General features: G+C 40.7%; 1 protein-coding gene across 1 annotated transcript; it reads left to right on the forward strand.

The window, feature by feature from the left end:
- The first annotated feature begins 832 nt into the window (after positions 1-832).
- On the forward strand, positions 833-4,670 carry LOC138907462 (uncharacterized). The gene is made up of 8 exons (XM_070198059.1): positions 833-1,123; positions 2,204-2,348; positions 2,502-2,889; positions 2,950-3,079; positions 3,394-3,625; positions 3,772-3,963; positions 4,056-4,186; positions 4,341-4,670. The coding sequence occupies exons 1-8, from the start codon at positions 833-835 to the stop codon at positions 4,668-4,670; spliced, it is 1,839 nt and encodes a 612-aa protein (XP_070054160.1).
- Positions 4,671-21,145: the final 16,475 nt, after the last annotated feature.

A 21,145-nucleotide genomic window follows, 5' to 3' on the forward strand; every position in this document is an offset into this window, starting at 1 on the left:
GAAGGGAGAAAGAATCGAGTGGATCATTTTTTGGCCAGACTTCGACTCAAAATACAATGGTGAACAACGAAAAAGAAGTGGACTTAGCTGCAAGAGAGGCATCCTAACAACAGGTTGCACGGTTAGCAGCTGAAGCAACCCTTAGAGTTGCTGATGAAATAGTTGAAGAGGGTCGAAGATTCAATCTTAACCGAACTATGGTCTGAGTTTGAAAATGCATCTCCTAGGCGTGGGAGGTCTCTAGGAGATTACACCAGACTGGTCTAGAAGTTTTTAGAAAAATATTTCTCTGCTGCTAAGACTGGAAGGATGCGGAAGGAGATTCATAATTTTAGCCAAGGAAAAGGGGAGACAGTGTTCGAGGCATCAGAAAGATTTAAAGGGCTATTGCGGAGGTACCCTCATAACGGAATGGAGCAATGGATGCAACTCCAAGATTTTTGGGATGTGTTAAATCCTTCATCAAGGAGATTGCTAAATAGTGCGGTTGCAGGCCCTATGATGAAGAAAACTCTAGAAGAGATTTTCACACTCCTAAATGAACTATCTGAAGACGCAGAACAATAGTCTACTGACCAAGGTGATCGAAGAAGTTCAGCGAGGGTGCACCAATAGAATCTTCTATAGCAATGCAGGCCCAGATTGCAGCTATGGCTAAGGACATCAAGCAACTGACAATAGCCTAGGTGCAAAATCAAAAATAGTTGGGATGTGACATATTTGGAATGGGACACTTGATTCATGACTGTCAAACCTCCACTGCAAAAGAAGAAGTTAAGTTATTGGGAATTTCAATAGAGCAAACTACCAAGGAGGTAGTAATTTCAATTCTATGGGACAGAGACATCCAAGGTTATCATTGAGTTCTTCAAATGGTATCTTGAACTCATGGCAGCAACAAAATCCTAGAGCACCCGTGAAAGGATCTCTTGGCTTCCAAAACCAACAAAGGAAACAGTACCAGCCTCCACAGCCTAACAACTCACGTTTAGAAGATCTAATGAAGGCACTCAAAAACAAATCATATGATAAGCTTGAGATTCAGGGAACAACTATCCGAGAGCATGGCACAACCATCCGGAATCTAGAAAGACAAATAGACGCAGATTGCATTCATGTCAAAGTACGTATTTGAGGATTGCCTCTCCATGACAGATGTCTTCCTCCTCATTTTCCAATAACAAATTCAAATAGGCTTGACCCTTCTGCTTGGGTTATTTGTGATTGCTGGACCCTCTGCATAATGTTTGATTATTTATTTCTCCATAATCAAACCTACCATCAACCCCTTGTTGATAACCTGTTCTTGTAACTTTCCTATGTATGGTCTCTCCACAAAGCTTTGATCTATGCGCACTAGCTTCCTCGTCGACTAATACCCTTCTGCTGGTCTTTTGTCCATTGCCTATGGTCTTTGGTAAGTAGTCTATAGTTCACTTTCGTCTATCACCTACCCCACTCTCTTTACAACTTAGTTATTAGTACTTCGGAGTGGTGCATACTCTCCTTCTTGGCTATTGAATGAATCTTATGGTTGTCAAGTCTACTCCTCTGTCTTCTCTTGCCTATCATCCACTTCAGTGACTCCAACCCCAGAAAGATGATATCTTCCACTAACCTCCTTGAACTTATGGAGTCCCTATCTAATAGTCACCCCCTCCCTTAGTGACTAAAGTTAAGGTGGTGTCAACCGAAGGGGCAAGAAGTTCTCACATGAATAGGCATTTGAATATTCGTTCAGTACTTGAACCTTCGATCACTCGGATTCGTCGTTCACCTTCTCAAATGAACGAAGCCTACTTGACGTTCGTGTTCCCTGACCCATACCTGAATGAAGGAAAGTAATAGCCAGAAAAGAGGTTATTCCATTGTTGGCATAAGATGAACCGAGGAATCCAACCAAATATGAATTAATAGGCATGTGGGTTTATCAGAAAGGGCTCTGGGGACTCTGCCTTTCGACACTGAGAAGAATCCAAAAGAGACGATCAAGGCCGTGTCTCTCAGGAGTGGAATAATGTTAGCATATCCTATTGCAAAACCAAGGGTTGAAAGGGTGATCAACTCAGACAAGACAATAGAAGAGTAGACAATTGGCGAGTCATTGTCTATAGAGAACATCAGTGGCAAGGAGGTTGATAAGCAGAAGTTAAACAATGCATTTGAAGAAAACAAGCACATATCGGTGTTACCTTTTCCTTAGAGGATGAAGCAGGAGAAATTAGATAGGTTCTTTGAGAAATTCTTGGAGATGCTGAAACAACTGTATGTGAATATCCCGCTCACTGAGGTACTCACCCAGATGCCTGCCTATGCCAAATTCCTGAAGGAAATCATGTCAAGTAAAAGTAAGCCCAAGGAAATGAAAGTGGTCATACTCAATGCACGCTGCAGTGCCATCCTACAGAATAAAATTCCTTAAAAATGTGGGGACCCTGGCAGCTTCACTATACCCTGCTCGTTGGGGAGTAAAAATTTTGACAAGGCTTTGTGCGACTCAGGTGCATCCATTAACTTGATGCCATTATCGATGTTTAAGAAATTGGAAGGAGAACTAGGAGTGATCAAATCTATTCTGGTATCTTTGCAACTGGCTGATCAGACCACTATCATACTAGAGGGCATAATCGATGACATTGTGGTGAGGGTGGGCAAGATTTTCTTCCCGATAGACTTCATTGTAATAGACATGGAAGTGAATAAGAAGGTACCTCTAATCTTGGGGAGACCATTCCTTTGCACTGACCGGGCTATTCTTGACATATACGAGGGTCAACTCATGCTACGAGTGGGAAATGAAATAGTGGTTTTTCAAATGAAGAGAATGATTAAATACCCGTGTGATGAGGCATCTGCCCATACTTGTTTCAAACTAGATGTGGTAGGAGAGTTAGCTAAACAACACAAGCTGGACAAGCTGGTAGGTGATTCATTCGAAAGATGAATCAGTCAATCGAGTACAGTAGAGGATGAAGACCCTAAAATCAAGAAGGAAGCTGAGGCACTAGAAGATGAAAACCAAGTGGTAGACGAAGAGGAATTTGAGAAAGAAAAGATCAAGCCAAAGCTGGAATTGAAAGTACTCCCAACACATTTAAAATATGCTTTTTTGGAGACTAACAATTTTTCTGTGATTATTTATGCTGATTTGACAGGTGAACAAGTACACATACTAGTGTAGTTACTGAGGAAGCATAAAAAAGCAACCGGTTGGAGCATACCCTATATTCAGGGAATCAACCCCACAATCTGCATGCACAAGATCTTATTGGAAGAAGGGAGAAAACCGGTAGTGCAGCCCCAACGTAAATTGAATAAAAACCTAGACGAGGTGGTACAGAAAGAGATACTCAAATTGCTGGATGCAGGTATAATATTTTCCATCTCCGACAGCCAATGGGTCAGCCCCATATAGGTTGTGCCGAAAAAAGGGGCATGACAGTTGTGAAAAATGAGGACAACGAGCTAATTCCTACCAGAACTGTCGCTAGTTGGAGGATGTGCATAGACTATCGAAGGCTGTACGATGCAACGAGGAAGGATCACTTCCCTCTTCCCTTCATTGATCAAATATTGGAGAAGGTGGCAGGGCGTGGATGTTACTGCTTTTTATATGGATATTCAGGTACAATCAATTACCCATTGCTCCTGAAGATGTTGAGAAAACCACATTTACCTTCCTTTCCAGAATCTTTGCATACCAACGAATGCCTTTCGGACTTTGCAATGCACCAGCTACTTTTCAAAGGTGCATGATGTCAATCTTTTCAGATTTGAATGGGAAGTGTATGAAGGTGTTCATGGATGACTTTAATCTCTTTGGGGATGACTTTAAGGATTATTTGAGGAATCTTGAACTTGTACTGAAACGATACGAAAACACTCACCTATTACTCAACTGGGAAAAGTGTCACTTCATGGTTAAGGAGGGGATAGTCGTGGGCCAAAAGGTCACAGCTGGAGGTATTGAGGTCGACAGAGCTAAGGTAGATGTGATCGCTATCTCCCACCACCAACTTCAGTGAAGAGCATCAGAAGCTTTCTGGGGCATTCAGGGTTTTATCGAAAGTTCATCAAGAATTTATCCAGCATTACCAAGCCCTTAATAGCATTACTTGCCAAGGATGTGAAGTTTGTGATTGATGTAGCGTGCCTTAGAGCATTCGAGATGATCAAGAAAAAGCAAGTGAGTGCCCCTATAATGGTGACTCCCACTGGAGCAAACCCTTTGAGATCATATGTGATGCAGTGATGTGGCAGTGAGAGTAGTGCTGTGGAAGAGAAGAGATACAATATTCAGACCCATTTACTATGTTATCCGAACTTTGAATGATGTTCAGGTGAACTATGCTACCACGGAGAAGGAGTTCTTTGTAGTGGTATTCACTTTTGACAAGTTCAGATCCTATCTAGTGGGAAGCATGGTGATAGTACATACTGATTACTCGGCACTGATATATCTAATGAGCAAGAAAGAGTCAAAACCACATTTGATGCGGTGGGTATTGTTGCTGCAAGAGTTTGATCTTGAAATCAAAGATAGGAAGGGCACAAAAAATCAAGTGGCTGACCACCTGTTGAAGCAGTGGACATTTGGGAAGAGTTACCAGATGAGCAGATGTTTTCCATTGCAACGGTCTCTGATAGACCTCCATGGTATGCTGGCATAGCTACATTTCTGGCTAGTGGATGGCTACCACATGAATTGACCTCTCACTATAAGAGGAAGCTGCAAAGCGAGGTAAAAAGCTACTTCTCGAATGACCCTTTTTTGTTTAAATTATGTGCAAATGGAATGATTCAGAGATGCGTACTAAAAGGGGAAATGGGAAGTATATTGTCCCATTGTCATGATGGAGCAGTTGGAGGACACTATGGAGGAAATAGGACAACAACGAAGGTCATTGAAGTTGGTTTTTACTGGTCATCCCTATAAGGGACGACTGAATCCTACGCTGCTACATGTGATAAGTGCCAATAAACAGGTAACATTAGTAAGAGGGACGAGATGCCCCTGAATTCCATTTTGGTATGTGAAATATTCGATGTATGGGGCATCGACTTCATGGGTCCCTTCCTATCATCCCATTCCTATGAGTATATCCTAGTGGACATTGACTACGTCTCCACTAGGACAAACGATGCTCGGGTAGTATATAAATTTCTTTGGAAGAATATTTTCACCCGTTTTGGAACTCCCCGAGTCATCATCAATGACAATGGGTCACTTTTTGTCAATAAAGAGTTTGCCACACTGCTGTCTAAATATAGAGTAACTCATAAAATAGGAACCTCATATCATGCACAAACTAGTGGGTAAGTAGAAGTAGCTAACCGTGAACTCAAAAAAATTCTCAAAACAATGGTTAGTGCTTCCAGAAATGATTGGTCAATAAAGTTAGATGAAACTCTATGGGCGCATAGAGCAGCGTTCAAAACAACCATAAGGACTTCACCCTTTAAGTTGGTATATGGAAGGTCGTGTCACTTACCTATGTATATAGAGCATAAGGCTTATTGGGCAATTAAATTTCTTAATCTTGATCTTAGTATTGCAGGTGAGCACAAAATGTCACAGGTGAATGAGCTGGAGGAATTCAGATTGGACGCGTATGAGAATGTACAAATTTTCAAGGAAAAGATGAAGAAAGATTTTTATGAAGGGGAAAATGTCTTGCTGTATAATAGTAGACTTAGATTGTTCCCTAAAAAATTTAAGTCTAGATGGACGGGACCATATGTGGTAAAACATGTATTACCATATGGGGCGATTGAGGCCCAGAACATGGAAGGAACGAAGAGTTTCAAAGTGAATGGGCACAGGTTAAAACCATATCTTGCTGGAGGATTTGATCAGCAATCCTTGAGCATCATAATAAGTTGAGGATGCCAGGTTGAGTCAAGCTGACGACTATAACTCAGAACTACCTCTAACTCTTCTACTAGCTTGATTTTTCTCTTTTGTTTTTATTGTAGCATAGACTAGGTAAATGTTAGTGTATATTATGATTTGATGGTTGTAAGAATGTATATATTGCGGAAGGGAAGAATTGAGGCTTTAAAAAGGCACTTTATACATGTATAGGTGCGCGTTCGCACACCTAAAGGGGTGTACTGTGCATTTGATCGCACAGAATAGGGAGTATACAAGCCTGGAGGTGCGCGGCTGTGCACGAGGAGGGTTGACCGCACATCAGGCCGTGCATGTGTAACATGACTCTAGCATGTGTGCGTGGCCGTGCACGAGTGGATCCGACCGCACACAGGTAAGTACCTGACCCTTTTTTTTGTTTAACACCCAAATTTTGGCCCCCCTCTAAACCCCCCTTCTAATATTTTCCCATTTTCTCTCCTCTCTCACCAACCCAAACCCTAAACCGTCCCCAATCCCCCTCTCTATCTCTCTCCACGACTAAACACACACTACCCTAATCCCTTATTCTCTCTTTCCCTCCTCCTCAAGTGTGCTTCCATCAATTTACTCCTCAGGTATGTAACTTCCTTTTTCCATGTTTTTATTTTTTTTCTTTTTCTTTTGTTGTTCTTTTTTTCGTTTCTTTTTGTTTTTTCGCTTGCAGTTAAAGACTGGGTTTCACCATGGGTGCTGAGAGTATGGCTTCTAGGTAGTTGACTTGTTGTGTACGTAGTTCACCTAGGGATAAAATTTATTTGTGTGGAATGGGAGCAACTTTTCACGTTAGGTGTTTGTGTAAATGCCACACTGAATTTGTTGCTCACCCGATAATAATTCATGTGCTTTATTTGGGTGAAATGATAATGGGGGTATACTTTAATGATTGTGGGATGGATCCTTCCCATGGCTAGGAGAGTGTATCTTTGTGACCACTATATGGGTGAAGTCTGAGTAATCCTTCTTGGTCTGAAGAGTGGTCTAATTGCTGATATTTGTCGGGTTGTTTTGGGTGAAAATGGCCACTTCCAAGAAAAGAAATACCCCAAGTGCCTCCACCGGTAGGCAGACAGGCACGTCCAGAGCTAAAGATATGGGCACGTCCAGGTCGCGAGCTTCTGCATCCTCTCGCCCATATGATCAAAATAAGTTCGTCTCCTGGGAGGCCCAAAAATGATTTAATAGCAAGGCGGGAAAAAAACCAATATATGAAAGGGGAATCGACATTGGGTCTCTCTTCAATGAGTGTTACAGAGTTCATGAGGAGTTTGTCCGATGAGGAATAAAGGTGTTCTTCGAAGAACCTGACGAAGAAAATTTAACGGTTGTTAGGGATTTCTACGCGAATTGCTCGAAACATGAGGACTATATGTGTACAGTTCGGAAGAAAAAGGTAGACTTTTCCAAGGAGGATATCCAAACGGCCTATCACATGTCGGCGTACGTGGACCATCTTGATACAACCAACTACATTTTGGTGCATAGAAATGAATCATACCTGTGGACCATGTTTTTTTAGACCATTTGTCTGCTTGGGAAGAAGGTGGTGTGGTTACTCCAGGGCCAAAAATTTCACTTTGATTCACTCACCTTTGAGGGAGAGTGTTGGCTATACATCATTAATAACCGCCTGATGCCTTCTAGTAATACAACTGAGGTGAATGGTCCAGGGCTGCTCTGATTTGGTGCTTTGTCATTGGCCACGACTTTGATATGGCTAAGGTCATTCAAGAAAGATGACAATTCGTTGTTCGGTGTAGAGGTATGGGTTCTTTTTTCTTCCATCTTGGCATTTCACTTTTGTGACATGGGGACATGCCGCTAGTTAAGTGTGGGGTGGGGGTATTGTAAATAGCGTTGTTTAATTTACTTTCTTATTTAAAACAAAAACCACAAAACCAAAAATTCCAAAAATATTTTCTTAGTTTTTTTAGGATAACTTCTTCACTTGTACTTCCATGGGTTTCTTATTTGGTTCTTTACCATGGTTGTAATATTTTGAACGGGACACTTTTTAAAGTAGAGTTTTGTTATTTTTTTTTATTTTAGATAAGTTTTTTGAAAAGTTGCTTGTGGTTGAAAAAGTTGAATGTGCTTGACTGGTGGGATGCATGATCCTGCATATGTACGTCAGAGAGACCATTGGCGACTGTTGTCTGAATTGAGTGCCTATCCAAAATACTGCGTGTGGTGAGATGAATGTTTGCTTAGTGATCATGCCTGATAGGGTCTAAAACTTGATTTGGTTGTGGCTCAAGGCGATATCATAGGTAATAGATGAGTTTGGAGATGACCGTACGCTTTCTTTGATAGCCTTTTTCTTTGATTGCTTTGGATCCTCTTGAAAACTGATAAGTTATCCTTAGTTAGCCCAGTTGAGCCTAATTCCCTCTTTCTTTGGCAACCACATTACACCTGGAGCTTGTAGCCGTCCCTAAGCACTCGAATTCCTTGTATGTGATGCTAAAAGATGAAGAGACATAAGTGTGGGGGTGGGAGATGGTTTTGAGTTGAACCAATGATAAGTAGAAAAAAGTGCAACATCATTAACGTATGTGAGGTACGAGAGTAGGGGATTGTGAAATGAAAAAGAACCAGAAAAAAAAAGAAGTGATATGCTCACGTTGAGTAAGGAAATAAAAATTAACATTCCGCTGCTGATGCAAAGTCCTTGTATGTTGTGCTTAAAGAAATGAGAACTGGGTGCTATTCTGAATTTTATGTTTGGGAGCAGTTGTAATTGAAAAAGGTATTGGTCTCGTATGGTGTTGTAGGTATTAAAGTGCTTAGAAAAGTGTAGATACTCATACAAATTATATCCAACCTATCCCATAGCCTACGCTACAACCAAATGCAAAGTCCGACATAATCTAGATGAGTCTATTCCTACTTTAGTGGAGAGTTACACGATAGCCAATCTTATGGTACTCTTGAAAGCATGATTCACTTCTTTGTCAGGGCGAGTGATTGTTGTGCATTGCCCTAGGCTATTATTTGCAATTGGTGTGTGAAGGGGCATTGTCTTTCTCTTGTGAGGTGTATCGAGGATTTGGCACCAATTTGACCACAGCACAAGTGGAATGTCATGACCGGGGTTGAGGTTGAATGTGAACCCAGGATGGTATTGAGTTGATTTTGGTCGTCCACCTATCTAAGGTGGTTGCAGTGTTAGGAGAAATTTAGTTTTATATTTTGCTCTGGACGAGAAAAATTTAAGTGTTAGGGTGTTTGATGAGCTTAAAATTTCTCAATATTTATGCCCACTTTGTGTCTTTGATTTGGTTGATTCGATAGAGATTTGGTCTGATTTGGGTCCAATATGTCACCTTTCAGTGCAAGTGGTGCAGAGGGGATCAATAGACGAATAGTGCACTAAGTGGGAGGAAAACAAGTTGAGCAAGAAACAATTCTCGTGCGCGGCTACGTACGACCAACCCAAACGTGCACCTGAGCGCGCAAGTGCAATAAAAGTCTGCCAGAGGTACACGACCATGAGCGCGGTCACAGCCCCAGGTGTGCAGCCGCGTTCGTCCGTCTTCGAAAATTCTAGTCAGGCCTATTTTTGTAAATTTGGAGGCAACCGTTTGACCTATATGAAGCCTAGCTCGTCCCAAAACTATGTATCTCGGATTGTGGAGCAATATTTGGAGAGAAGAAGGCAAGGAAACAACATAGACTCTGAATACTTCATCCAATTTATTCAATACGCAAGTTTGTTTTATTTTGGGGATTATAATGTTTTCTTGTTCTTTTTATAATTTTGTGATGAACAACTTCTAAACTATGGAGTAATATTTCTTAGCGTTATTGACTAATATTGTGATTTGACTATTATTTTGGGTTTGCTTTATGTTAGTTGCCTGAATTCGTTGAATGAGTTACTAATTGAATTGCAAGGTCAATTTTTGTTTTACTTTAATTGAAAGAGAAGTGTTGCTGCAATTCGCATTATGTTTTTTTTTTATTTGGGTTGATTTCACGACTCTCATAGGTAATCGAAAGAGCTTGAAAATTTATCAATTAAACCAATTTAGAAGAATAGTCGAGAGGCGTTCTTCGTAAGATTATGCATTCAATATATTCCTGCATATTTTCACAGCACATATCATTAGGTTGTTTAGCGAACTCTAATTCATTCAGAATATTGAATCCTTAAATAGCCTAATCATCTGTTGAAATCTAAAGAGTCAATAGAAGTTAAGAGTGAACATAACACAGAGTTGTCCCTAATAATAGTTGATCACATATCTTGTCAAAACCCTTATTTCTCATCTTGATATTCAATCGTTGCTACTAAGTCACTTAGTTTTAGTTATTCATTCACAATTGAAAATCTTATTTTTTACTCTTTGTTCGTTAATAACTCAAAATCAAAAGTTTATTTTCTGAATAGTGTTAACCTGAAGATTTATTTGAACAAAATTTAAACCAATTCCTGTGGAGACAATTTAATAACTATACTATCTTTGACTAGCGAGCCTACGTTTTATACACCGGTTCTGTGCTTGTCAACCGAACATGCTCAAGAACTGTGATAGGGTCTCTTGAAGTGCAGGGGTGACAACAGGCGCCTCAGGTGCCTATCCCCCAACTGGTGCTACTGGTGGCTCATCAGTCGCTGCTAGGGAAGATGTGCTAGTTGCACCACGTGCCCCTCCTCTGCCTTTGCCTCGACCCTGACCTCTCGCTGCTCTAGCAGGGTGTGTGGGTGTTTGATCGTTGGATCCAGCAGTGCGTGTCCTTACCATATGTGAGAGAACAAAAAGACAAAGATTCAGATTTTGAAGTGGAGTTTTCCTAACACTTCCGTAGCATCTTGATGATAAGTACAGACGTCTCTATAGCGATCCGCAGGTTTAGTAGTACAGACTCTACTAAACCTGCTTATGACTCGTAACACCTGTGAACCTAGAGCTCTAATACCAACTTGTCGCGACCCCAATTTCTCACCGGAAGATGTCGTGATGACACCTAGTCTCTAAGAATAGGTAAGCCTAACAAGCATGGAGAAATAACAAAAATAATAATAAAGCTTCAAATTTAAATCATCAGAACTATTATAATAGAAATCAACAATACAACTGGGAATAATTCCCAAAATCTGGTGGAACTGATTCATAAGCTCTACACGAGTACACCATAAAATCCCTAGTACAACACTGTCTAAATAAAGAGTAAACAATATTAAAAAAAGGATAAAAGGTGACTCTGAGGCATGCGAACACCAGGCAGGTATACCTTGAAGTCTCCGAATAGTATGATCCACTCAATGACCCCTAACGTGATTCGCGATACCTGAATCTGCACAAACTTATGCAGAAGCTTAGTATGCGTATACCACAACGGTACCCAGTAAGTACCAAGCCTAACCTCGATAAAGTAGTGACAAGGCCAGGGCAAGACACCTACTAGGATAAGAAAAACTGAACAAGTATAGTATAGTCTAATAATGGAAATGAGGAAATAGTAACAATAAAGCAATACAACAAGGTGGGCTATAACTGAATTTGAAGCAATAAAGGTAGCACGAGAGGAACACATAATAAGTACATGAAGGAAACAATGAGGACAAATGCAAGCGAGGTAAATGAGAGGTAACAACAAGAATCATAACCGAGGTACCACCTCGTAATCTCATTTCACAATCACAATCACAATCTTTCATTATACTACCGCGTGAGCCTTATATTTAGGTAGTTTTGAATTGTTTTTCCAACAAGAAGGATATCTCAACAATTTAACACCTTCCCCTCAATGTGATAACAACTTTCACAACTTCAACACCAATAACTCAACAAGAAGATATTCCATGAAATAACAACTTCAAGTAAGGTAATTCAACAATTAGAGAATTAACAAGACAATAAGGAAGGCAATAACTTCAGCTAAAGCACGTAAGAGCAAAATAACAAGTAAGAGATAGGGCAAGTGTTAACAATGTCAAATAAATCATGTAAGGGTAGATTAACAATTAAAGATATAACTTGGTATGACAATTCAAATAAAGGCATGAAAAGAGTCTAAATAGCCTAAACCAGTCAAGTACCACATATAGCTTGTGTACCCACTCGTCACCTTGCGTACACACCTTTCACATAACACAAATAGCACAATCAATCCAAATCCTAAGGAGTAGTTCCCCCGCACACAAAGTTAGGCAAGACACTTACCTCAAACAAACTATATCAACCCACTAGTAAGCCTTTTCCGTGAATATCCAACTCCGGACGGCTCGAATCTAGCCAAAATAACTTAATACCATAAATACAAACCATACAAAACTATTCCAAATAATAAAGTTGCAATCTTTAAAGAAAATAAAAAAGCCAACACAAAAAGTCAACTCTGGGATCGCTCATCGGAACCCGACCAAACTTACAAAATCTGTATATCCATTCAATAACGAATCCAACCATACTAAAATTATCCAATTCCGACCTCAAATCGACCTTCAAATCCTCAATTTATAGTTTAGGAAGTTTTCACAATAATCCCCAATTCTTTCAACTCAAAACACTAATTAAATAATAAAAACAATGATGGATTCATGAATAATAAGCAAATCTTAGTCAAAATCACTTACCCCAATCGAATCCTTGAAAATCCCCTCCAAAATCGTCCAAAACCGAACTCTTTAACTCAAAGTGTGGAAAATTAAATAAACCTCTGACTCTAACCCTTTTCTGCCCAGGTATTCCGCTTCTGCGGACACTTAGTAGCATATATGACTCTGCATCTGCGGAAGAAATATCGCAGATACGACTCTAACTCAAGCCCAGTAAAATTTGCTTTTGCGGTCCACAATGCGCACTAGCTCTCCCACTTCTGCGAAATCAGGACCTGATATCAATAAAGTCAACTCTCGATAAAACTTCTCAAACCTCCAAACCTTCAACTTTCCAACTTTTGCCAATTCAAGCCAAACCGACCTACGAACCTCCAAATCAATATCTAGATATACGCCTAAGTCCAAAATCACTATACAAAGCTATCAGAACCATCAAAACTTTATTTCAGAGTCGTCTACATAAAAGTCAACCTCTGGTCAACTCTTTCAATTTAATCATCCAACTTTGGGACTAGGTGCCCCAGTTCACTCTGAAATCACCCGAAACGAAACCAACCACCCCGACAAATCACATAAACATAATTTAACATAGAGGAGGCAATAAATAGGGGAAAAAGGCAACAATACAAAACACAACTAGCCAGGTCATTACAACCTTCGCGATCGCGAGGCTCCTTCCGTGATCGCGAGGTTCCTTCACCGATCGCGAAGAAGGGTTCACTAGGTAGCAACTTGATTAAAAACGGGACTTAGGCCATTTTATCTCATTTTTATTTCCCTTGGCAGATTTTGGAGCTCTTGGAAGGGGTTTTTTCATTTAGCATCATAAGGTAAGTAATTTTTACCCAATATGAGTTTAATACATAGATTATGGATAGATTTTAACATGTAAATTTTGGGAATTTTATGATTTTGCTGAAATACATAGGTTTTTGTTAAAATGGGATTAGACCAGGAAAATGATTATGGAATTTAGTAGAAATTATATATTTGTGCTAGTGAGGTTATGGGGAAAATATTTATTTATGAGAATTTCTGAATCCGGGTACGTGGGCCCGAGGGTGAATTTTAGGAATCTTCCAAATTGGGTTGAATAATTACTCTAATAGTTAAATTATGAACTTTTGAGCATATATTGATTAGTTTGTACAACCTTTGGCTAGTGTTGGATTGCTCAGCACCGATTTGAGGCTATTAGTGTGATTTGTGGAACGAGAAGAGGACTTGAAAATGAGGTAAAACTCCTACCTAACCTTGTATGAGTGAATTAACCCAATAGGTGTTTAAATTATTATTTTCTAATAATTTGTGGGTGCTACATATGTACGAAGTGACGTGAGTCCGTACATAGCTACAATCGTGTTATGTCCGGGTAGACATAAGACTTTATTATGCCATACTTGTACTATTTGAACTCAACTTATTAGTTTAATTACTTGCATTTAATAAGTGAAACTTGATTAGAGATTATGTAAGACTGAGCTTCATTACTTAAAGTTTTGGCGGAATGTTTACTTATTGATAGAAAATTTATGTTCCTTTGTGGGCTTATCTTGGGGTTGTAAACATATGTTTCGTAGTCCGAAGAGTTTCCCTATTCCTGTGGGTCTGGCTGAATGCCTCGACGATATTTATATATAATGAGATGCATCCATGTATCGATTCGTACGACCTCGGTAGTGTATGTATACGATTGTTATGGATCGGGCCGTACGACCTCGGTAGTGTATGTACACGATTGTTATGGATCGGGCCATACGACCTCGGCATAACTCATGCGTGATATCGCTAGGAGTCTGATTATACTCGATATTTCCTTCATGACTTGAGAAATTAAAATTACTTGCTAGATCTTCGTTAAATTGGCATGTGATATTTTGGGACTTTTAAGTTGTTATTTTTGTTAAAGAATCACGTATTTATTGCTTCTTATTCCATTGTTACTGTTATATCTTATGAATATTTTTAATTCTTGTATATATATATATATATATATATATATATATATATATATATATATTGACCACTAGTAAGTGTCAATGTCGACCCCTTGTCACTACTGTTTCGAGGTTAAACTAGATACTTACTGGGTACACATTGTTTACGTACTCACGCTGCACTTTTGCACAAATTGTGCAGGTTTGAGGCAGGTACATCTGGTGTTCGTCCAGGCGCGCATCCGCATTACCCGGAGGCCTAATGGTGAGCTGTTTTCCATGCTCCGTTCTGTAGCACCCAGAGCCTCCTCTTGTTCTATTATTTATTTTCTGTCTATTTTGCTTCATACAGTAGTTGTAGGTTGTTTTGTATATTCTATTAGATGCTCGTGCCCTTGTGACATCGGGTTTTGGGAGTTACTAGTAGATATTTATGCTCTTGTCTATTGATATCACTATTTCACTCGTATGTTTTATTTCATGTTTCATATCACCATGGTTAATTATTCTTGGTTTCTTTGTTAAATAAAATTCAGGAATTTAAAAATAAATAAAATGAACAATTAAATGGATAGTTCACCATTGACTTGCCTAACGATGACGTTGGCGCCATCACGACCTATAGTAGAATAGGGTCATGACAACTTGATATCAGAGTACTAGGTTCACATAGGTCTCAGAAGTGATGAGTGGGCCTAATAAAGTCTTGCGGATCGGTGCGGAGACGTCCGCACTTATTATCGAGAGGCTATAGGTTGTTAGGAAACTTCTCTTTCTTCATATCCTATTGTGCAGTTAATGTTGTGGTAAGTGTTTTTATTTTATTCTCTCACAGGTGGTGAGAACGCACATCACAAATGCACCCGGTGGAAGAGGAGCTGCTCTCCCTATTACTAGAGGCTGAGGCTGAGGCCGAGGGAGGGATCCAGCTCTTGTTAGAGGACAAGGGTGTCCTAGCATTTCCCCCGTTGTACCACCAGCGGATCAAATGGAGGATCCTGTCATTAAGGAGCAGGATGAGGCGCCTGCAGCTAAGCTGGCCCCGACAGATTTCAAGTCTGCACTGGAATTCCAGGAGGTCATGGGGCATATATTGCGGCTCATGGACTTAATGCGAAGGCTGATTTATTTCTAGCGGACCCAGCCACATCTCAGGCGGGAGGGGGAGTGCAGACCCATACCGCTCAGGCTCCAAGGCGCGCTGCTACCATATATTAGACCCTAGGTGCACTACTTGCGGGCGGGGCTCAGCCAGTTGCAGCGGCTATATCAGAGCCTAGACCAGTCGCGACCGTCAAGTAGCAGAAACGGTTGGACATGTGGACTAGGCTACATCCTCCTATCTTTGGCGGTGAACAACATAAGGACACACATGACTGTATTGATTGTTGTAGAGACAGACTGCACAACATGGGAGTATTAGAGTCCAATAGGGTAGACTTCACCACATTTCAGTTAGAGGGCAGGGCCCGTAGATGGTGGCAGTCCTATCATTGTAGCAGGTTAGCAGGTTCACCTCCCTTGACTTGGGAACAATTAATATGACTCTTATTGGAGAGATATATTCCACCCTCTCATAGGGAAGAGATATATTCCACCCTCTCGAGCGGCTTTAGCTGGGTCAAATGCTTGTGACCGATTATAAGGCGAGATTCTCTGAATTATCTCGCCATGCAATTATGATACTACCCACAGATGCAGAGAGAGTGCGAAGGTTTATTACAGGCTTGTATTATGGTATTCAGATTAGTATGGCCCGCGAGGTTGAGATGGGGACTCTTTACAAGCACTTTGCGGAGATAGCTCAGAGGATCGAGGGTATCCGCAGTCAGGGCTAATTGTATATGACTGGGGAGAAGAGGCCTCGACACTATGGATGATTCAGGGCCACCCCATAAGGTGGAAGAGGTCAGGTCATGAGGGGTCGGTGCAATAGACCCACATATTCAGCACCACCGCCTACTCGGGGTTCCCCACAGAGCGGACCTACTTCATTGCCATACCAGAGAGTACCTACCGCCCACCAACTATTCAAGGTTCTTTCAGTGGGAATTCAGGTCACCAGGGCCAGATCCAGGGTTAGTCATCTTCTCCACCGAGAGATTTATATGAGTGTGGGAAAATTGGTCATATGAGGAGATTTTGCACCAGACTTCAGGGCAAGGCAACACAGTATGGCCATCAACCCATGATCACCGCACCAACTGTCGCATTGCCCGCTCGGCCACCTAGTGGCGGATAGCTGGTGGGTAGGGGTCACCTTAGAGGTGGAGGCCAGCTAGGTGGCACTCCAGCTAGGTTCTATGCCTTCCCAACCAGACTAGATGCAGTAGCATCAGACATTGTGATCACATGTATCATTTATGTATGTGATAGGGATGCTTATGTACTATTTAATCCATGGTTTACCTATTCATATGTGTCTTCTCTATTTGCTCCTTATCTGGATGTCTCTCGTGAGTCCTGTGATCTTCCTATATATGTGTCCACGCCAGTAAGTGATTATGTTATTGCAAATCAAGTTTACCGATCTTGTGTAGTTAGTTTTTGTGGTTATGAGAGCAGACCAAATCTTCTGTTGCTTGATATGACTGACTTTAAGGTCATCCTGGGCATGGACCGGTTGTCTTCGTACCATGTCATTCTTGATTTCCATGCCAAGATTGTTACCTTGGCAATGCAGGAGTTTCCTAGATTGGAGTGGAGGAGTTCATCTATCAGTACATCTATCTTGGTTATCTCTTTCTTGAAGGATCGACATATGGTCGAGAAGCGTTGTTTGGCCTATCTAGCATATGTTCGGGATACTGTTGTAGAGACTCACATGATTGATTTGTTGCCCCTAGTATAGGAGTTCTCTGATGTATTTCCTTTAGATCTACCAGGGATGCCCCCAAATTGTGATATTGATTTCAGTATTGATTTGGCGCCAGGCACCCAACCTATCTCTATCCCACCGTACCGCATGACTCCAAAGGAGTTGAAAGTGCTAAAGGAACAACTTGAGTAGTTGCTCGCAAAGGGATTCATCAGGCCGAGTGTGTCACCTTGGGAGTGCACCAGTATTGTTTATGAAGAAGAAGGATGGAAGTATGCAGATGTGCATTGATTACCACCAGTTGATCAAAGTTATCATTAAGAATAAGTACTCGTTGCCGCGTATTGATGATTTAATTGATCAGTTACAGGATGCTATGGTATTCTCTAACATCGAATTGAGGTCTGGATATCATTAGCTGAAGATTCGTGTGTCGAATGTTCCGCAGATGACTTTCCAAACTAGATATGGGGACTATGAGTTCCTAGTGATGTCCTTCAGCTTGACTAATGCCCCGACGACATTTATGGATTTGATGAACCGGGTGTTCAGGACATATCTTGACTTATTTGTCATTGTCTTCATTGATGACATATTGATCTACTCGCGTAGTATGGAGAAGCGCGAGTGACATTTGCAGGAATAAAAGTTATATGCTAAGTTCTCCGAATGTGAGTTCTGGTTAGATTTTGTGGCATTTTTGGGGCATGTTGTATCAGGTGAAAGTATTAAGGTAGATCCCAAGAAGATCGAGGTAGTTTAGAGTTGGCCTCGAGGCGAGATTTCAGAAGCTCAGGACCGTACTGACTACACTACCATTATTTGTGTTGCCGTCCGGTTCAGGGATGTATACCGTGTATTGTGATGCTTCACGTATTGGCTTGGGTTGTGTATTGATGGAGGAGGGGCTAGTAATTGCATATTGTTCACGTCAACTAAAGCCCCACGAGAAGAATTACTCCATACATGATTTGGAGTTGGCATCGATAGTTCATGCTCTTAAGATCTGGAGGCATTATCTTTATAGGTTGTCCTGCGAGGTTTACACCGATCGTTGTATCTTACAATATTTGTTTAAGCAAAGGGATCTTAATTGGAGGCATCGCAAGTGGCTTGATTTACTGAAATATTATGATATTAATATACTTTATAATCCGGACAAGGCGAATGTGGTTGCGGATGCCTTGAGCAGAAAGGCTGAGAGTATGGGTAGTTTGGCATTCATTTCTGTAAGGTCCCGTAAAATTTTACCTAAAATATAGGGTTTCATGGCACCAAGGTAGAGTAATGTGATTGAGGGTTGTAGAAATTCATCGCTCGTCGTGGTACGGACTTTGTGGGTTGTACAATACGTCGGGGAGTTGAAGGAATCATCTTTTAGACCATGGTGTTTCTGCAGTCCACTATGCAGACGTAGAACCACTTTGTGGGTCACAGATCGGCCGCGGAGTGAAGCAGAACTTGAGCTAATTTTGAGGACCATTATGCGGTTCATCATGCAGCTGCATAACCATTTCGCGTGCTGCACAATCCATCACAGATCTAGTATGAGAAAACTTCATAAGGAGGTTCTGCGGTCCATTATGCGACCGCAGAATTGCTCAGTGGACCGCAAATCTATCGCAAACCTGTCCAGCCCTGCCCAGGTTTTTGGACTCTTTCTGCGGTTCCCTTTGCGGGCAGCATACCTGTTTTGCGGTCCACTCTGTGATTGGAGACCCGACTTCGTAGAGTTTAAGTTTTGGAAAATTTCACCTGATCCCATTTTTATAAAAACAACTTGGGGTTTGTTTTTTGTTGGTTCTAACTGATATTTTAGAGAGAGGAAAGTGGTCTAGAGTGAGAGGGGGGATCCCTAAGCTAATTGTTCAGCGATACTTTTTCAAGACTTGGAGAATTCACAAGAAAAACTCACATGGTCTTCATCCAAGAGGTAAGGTTCCATACCCTAGTCTTCAATTTTGAGTTTGGGGTAGAAGATAGGTAATGAGGAGTGTGATTCTTAGGTATGGTGGTGTTATCTATGCATGCATGTACTAACAAAGTTGTGGGAAGGTTGTTAAGCTCAAAAGGGTAGAAATTTAGTTGAGGGAAGGAATTCACCATACGAGGACCTTGAAAATATAAGCCCCACCTAGTGTTTGATAAAATGCTCAAATGAGCTGAAACTACGAATGTCTTCCTAATTTTTGTTCAATTTTGTTATGTCTCAAAATAGATTGAGGTTGCTAGGATTTCCGGATTATTGTAGTACTTAAGGTATCTCAGAGCAAGGTATGTTGGCTAAACGTCTCTCTTAGAATTGAATCCCATGTTGTCTTCGTAAGTCTCAAGTATGATGGGACAATTCCTTATTTCTCATGTCCCTAGTTATTCATTATAAATTTTACTATTCCGAGTAAGCTTTGTATTGAAAGATATATGTTAAAAGGTATTCCGATTACTCTTGCCATATTATGTTATCATTCGAGAATGTGCTCAAATATGGTTTGTGTGTTGAAATGTTATGACTTCAAGTCGTGCTTCAAATGAAAGTTATTATGCCATATTGTGGAAGAAAGCTCAATGTGCTTAAGACTTTTAATTGCTCATATGTGTACTTAAAATCTTGATTAGAAATGCCTTGTCATTGATATCCCATGATGATGTTTCAAAGTGAAAGGAGTGAGCATGAAATATAAAATACGACCGACGTTCCAAGAATGATATTGCATTTGTGGCCAATAGTGCTAATGAAATGAAAAGACGAGTAAAATACTATGAAACAAGCTGAAAGTCCTATATAATAAACATTTGGGAGTATTGTTAGTCACTGAGGAAGGGTAGGTTGAAATGACCTAAACCCGAAACTACATGTGCTGATATAGGAGTGCATTGTGATTATTCCCCTTATTTGGTATGCGATTGATGTGATGATATTATTCCCCTTAAATGGATTGAGATGATTTCTAGCGAACGGTGATGTCGATCCACACGACATTGTGGTGAGACGGCCTAGCCGATCGGATCAAGATCGTATGCCATGCCACACACATGGTGGTGATTGTATTTGAGATTGTGATTGAAATAGTGATAGTAATTGTGATTGTGATTGTGGTTGATGTCTTTGGATGAGACGGCCTAGCCGATCGAGCAGTGATCGGACTCCATGCAAAAATCACAATGGTATATCGGTAATAAAGACCTCCCAACCTGAAATATTGAAATTTACTTGAAAACTTATCTTGCTCCTAACTTGATGTTTTGGTATTGTTTGAGGCTCCCAATAATTCTATGATTGTTCTTCCTTGTATTATTACTCATTCTATTGAGAGAGTATTTAGTCATTCATACTAGTACTATTCCATATGTACTAACGACTCTTTTGTCGAGGACACTACATCTTTAATGGATGTAGGTGATTTCACAGCAGGCGGCCTTGATCAGTGATAGCGGTACACCCTCCTCCCAGCTGACTTGGTGAGCCCCATTTTATTTCGGGGTCGTATATCTTTTATCCCCGGTGTATTATGTATTAAAGTATAGCTGGGGCCTTATCGTCGACACTAAAAGTACTCTTTGTATCTATTAGAGGATCGATAGACATGGACGGGGTTGTATATTGGTGTTGGGAAAGTCAAACTAGTAATATTATATTTGAATCACTTGTTCCACTTCAAACTATGAAAGTGTATGTATTTTGAGACCTATAAATGATGTAACTAATGGTAATGAAATGGTATTGCTCACATGATCTTCTCATACTAATTAATGAAATGGATCTTCTCTTTATTCATGGGTAAGTTCGGGTAGGAGGTATTGTATAGGCTTGCTCGGTCGGGTTATCTCGGTTAAGCACCGGTCGCGCTCCCTGAGGTCGGGGTGTAACAATTTCGGCAGAGGAGAGGCCATTGGCTTAGGACATTGATTCC

Source organism: Nicotiana tomentosiformis, chromosome 3, assembly GCF_000390325.3.
Source record: "Nicotiana tomentosiformis chromosome 3, ASM39032v3, whole genome shotgun sequence".
NCBI lineage: Eukaryota > Viridiplantae > Streptophyta > Magnoliopsida > Solanales > Solanaceae > Nicotiana > Nicotiana tomentosiformis.